This window comes from Octodon degus, unplaced genomic scaffold (genome assembly GCF_000260255.1).
Source record: "Octodon degus isolate 3935 unplaced genomic scaffold, OctDeg1.0 scaffold00012, whole genome shotgun sequence".
Taxonomy (NCBI): domain Eukaryota; kingdom Metazoa; phylum Chordata; class Mammalia; order Rodentia; family Octodontidae; genus Octodon; species Octodon degus.
This window is the reverse complement of record NW_004524588.1, coordinates 2746968-2749152: the sequence shown is the minus strand read 5'-3', so window position 1 is coordinate 2749152 and position 2185 is coordinate 2746968. Positions and strand designations below refer to the sequence as shown.

The 2185-nt window shown below is 39.8% G+C and overlaps 1 protein-coding gene across 2 annotated transcripts in view; it reads left to right on the top strand.

The window, feature by feature from the left end:
- Positions 1 to 2185, top strand: part of Mansc1 (MANSC domain containing 1) — an 18334-nt gene that overhangs the window by 6664 nt on the left and 9485 nt on the right. For both annotated transcript variants that reach the window (XM_004626070.2, XM_023709588.1), the window contains exon 3: positions 1092 to 1232. In XM_004626070.2, the coding sequence (XP_004626127.1) occupies positions 1092 to 1232 (141 nt within the window). The remainder of the gene's footprint in view (positions 1 to 1091; positions 1233 to 2185) is intronic.

Below are 2185 nucleotides of genomic sequence, written 5' to 3'. Positions count from 1 at the left end.
ACACACACACACACATATACATATTACGGATGGACGTAAAGCTGGGGCTTCAGGGACAGCTGGGAATATAGTTTATTGATAAAGCTCCCACCCTCCACGTTCTGTCCCCAGTACCATGAAACAATAATAATAAAATAAATGAATACATAAAAAAATAGAAGCCAGGTGTGGTGGTACACCCTAGCAATCTTAGCTACTCTGGAGACTGAAGCAGGAAGATTTCTTGACCCCAAGAATTTAAACCTATCCAGGGTAAAACAGCAAGATCCTGTCTCTTACAAAGTAACTAACAAAACCAGGAGTGGTGGCACATACCTATAATCTCAGTACTCTGGGAGGCTCTGAGGCAGGACTATTGTTGTGAGTTCAAGGCCAGCCTAGGTTATGTAGTCAGTTTAGGGCCAGCCTGAACTACATAAGGAGAGTGGGTCAATCATGAGTCAATCAATCCATCAATCAATCAAAAATTAAAAGGGCTGGGGATATAGCTCAGTGCAAAGGCCCCAAATTCAATCCCCAGTACTACCACATAAATGATATATAAATAAGCAAACAACTAAATATAATTAATTAATACAACTTAATACATAAGCTAATGATAAAGATGGACTTTGTATTCCATACACTACTCAGATCCTTTGTGAAAGGAGGCATGGGATTTCTGTGATGATTAATTTATTCACTCCACCCAAGAAAGCCTGACTCAGGGTTTGATAGGTGTCTGAGAGGCCTTGAGGGCAGCGTTACAGCCACTTATTAAGGTCCAGCTGGTGTGGAGTCACATTAAGGCTGCAAAGTCTGTACATCTGTGTATATTATCAGGGATACTTCGAGTCTTATTTTTAGAAAATTAAATGGATCATCCAAAATTGGTTTTGCCAAAGATTACCCTGAGCTTTGGGCATTCAGCGTCTTTTAAAATTGCTGTGACTGAACTAAGGAAAAGGAAACGATTCAGCAGTCAGTAAGCAAGTGAACAAAATGAACAAAGGTGTGTGTGTTGGGCTTCTGAATAAATGACGTTCTTCCTGCTTGCGCTACTCTGAGACAATCCTATTTCAAATTCGTGTTTATAAAACCTTTCGCTACAGGGGACAGAGCATGCAACTTGATGATCTTTGACACTCGCAAGACAGCTGGACAACCCAACTGCTACCTGTTTTTCTGTCCCAGTGTGGAAGCCTGTCCTTTGAAACCAGCCAAGGGCCTTAGGAGTTATAGGATAATCCAAGGTAAGGCAAACAGTCTTTTCTTTTGTGATTGGATATGGCTTCTGTGAAAAGATTTTCTGCAAAAGTCTTTAAAAAAAAAAAAAAAAAAAAAAAACTACTAAAATAGTTCACTAATGTTTCATGCTTGAAACTTGATTTCTTAAAATTTCATTCTTTATTTATTAGTTTATATTAATTAGATTATTGTGCTTCATTGTGGCATTTTCTTTCTTTCTGTTTGGTCTTTTTGAGACAGGGTCTTGCTGTGCAGTTCATGCTGTCTGTGAGCTCACGTCATAGCCCAGGCTGGTCTTGGGCTCACAATGATCCTCCTCCCTCAGCTTCTTGCTGGGATTACAGGCCTGTGCCACCACACCCAGCTTCATCGTGGCATTTTCAAACATACTTTGATCATATCCATGCCGTTATCCTCCCTTCCTGAAATTCAGTTTACTAAACCAAAGTTTGTTTTCTACTCAAAGACCTTGAAATGTTTTTTACCTTCATATTATAAAAGGTGCACAGATAGTTTACGAAACATGATTGAAGTCCCTACGTTAGGAACAGTATTAATACCTCTAGTAAGTCCACAAATATCCAGAGCAGTGGTGGGGAACCTAGGGGACTTATGCTGCAGCCCATGTTACCACTGACTTTTGATGAGGTGAAGACCTATGTGACTGTACAAAATTCTACTGCTTTTGTTGTTAAGTTCCTATTATTTTATAACAACATCAATCAAACATACTGGATTTCACTGTCTACATGGAGGGGTACTGATTCAGGAACCCTTTATTGAACACTTACTATGTGCCAGGTTCTGTGCAAACCACTGGAAATGTAGATTCAGTGCTTATGCAACTGACATATAGATTTAATCAAAATTCAGAAAATAGGGGCTGGAGAGATGGCTCAGTGGTCTAAGGCACCTACTTAGAACAAGCTTGGCAAAGCATCAGGGACCGCAGTTCAAT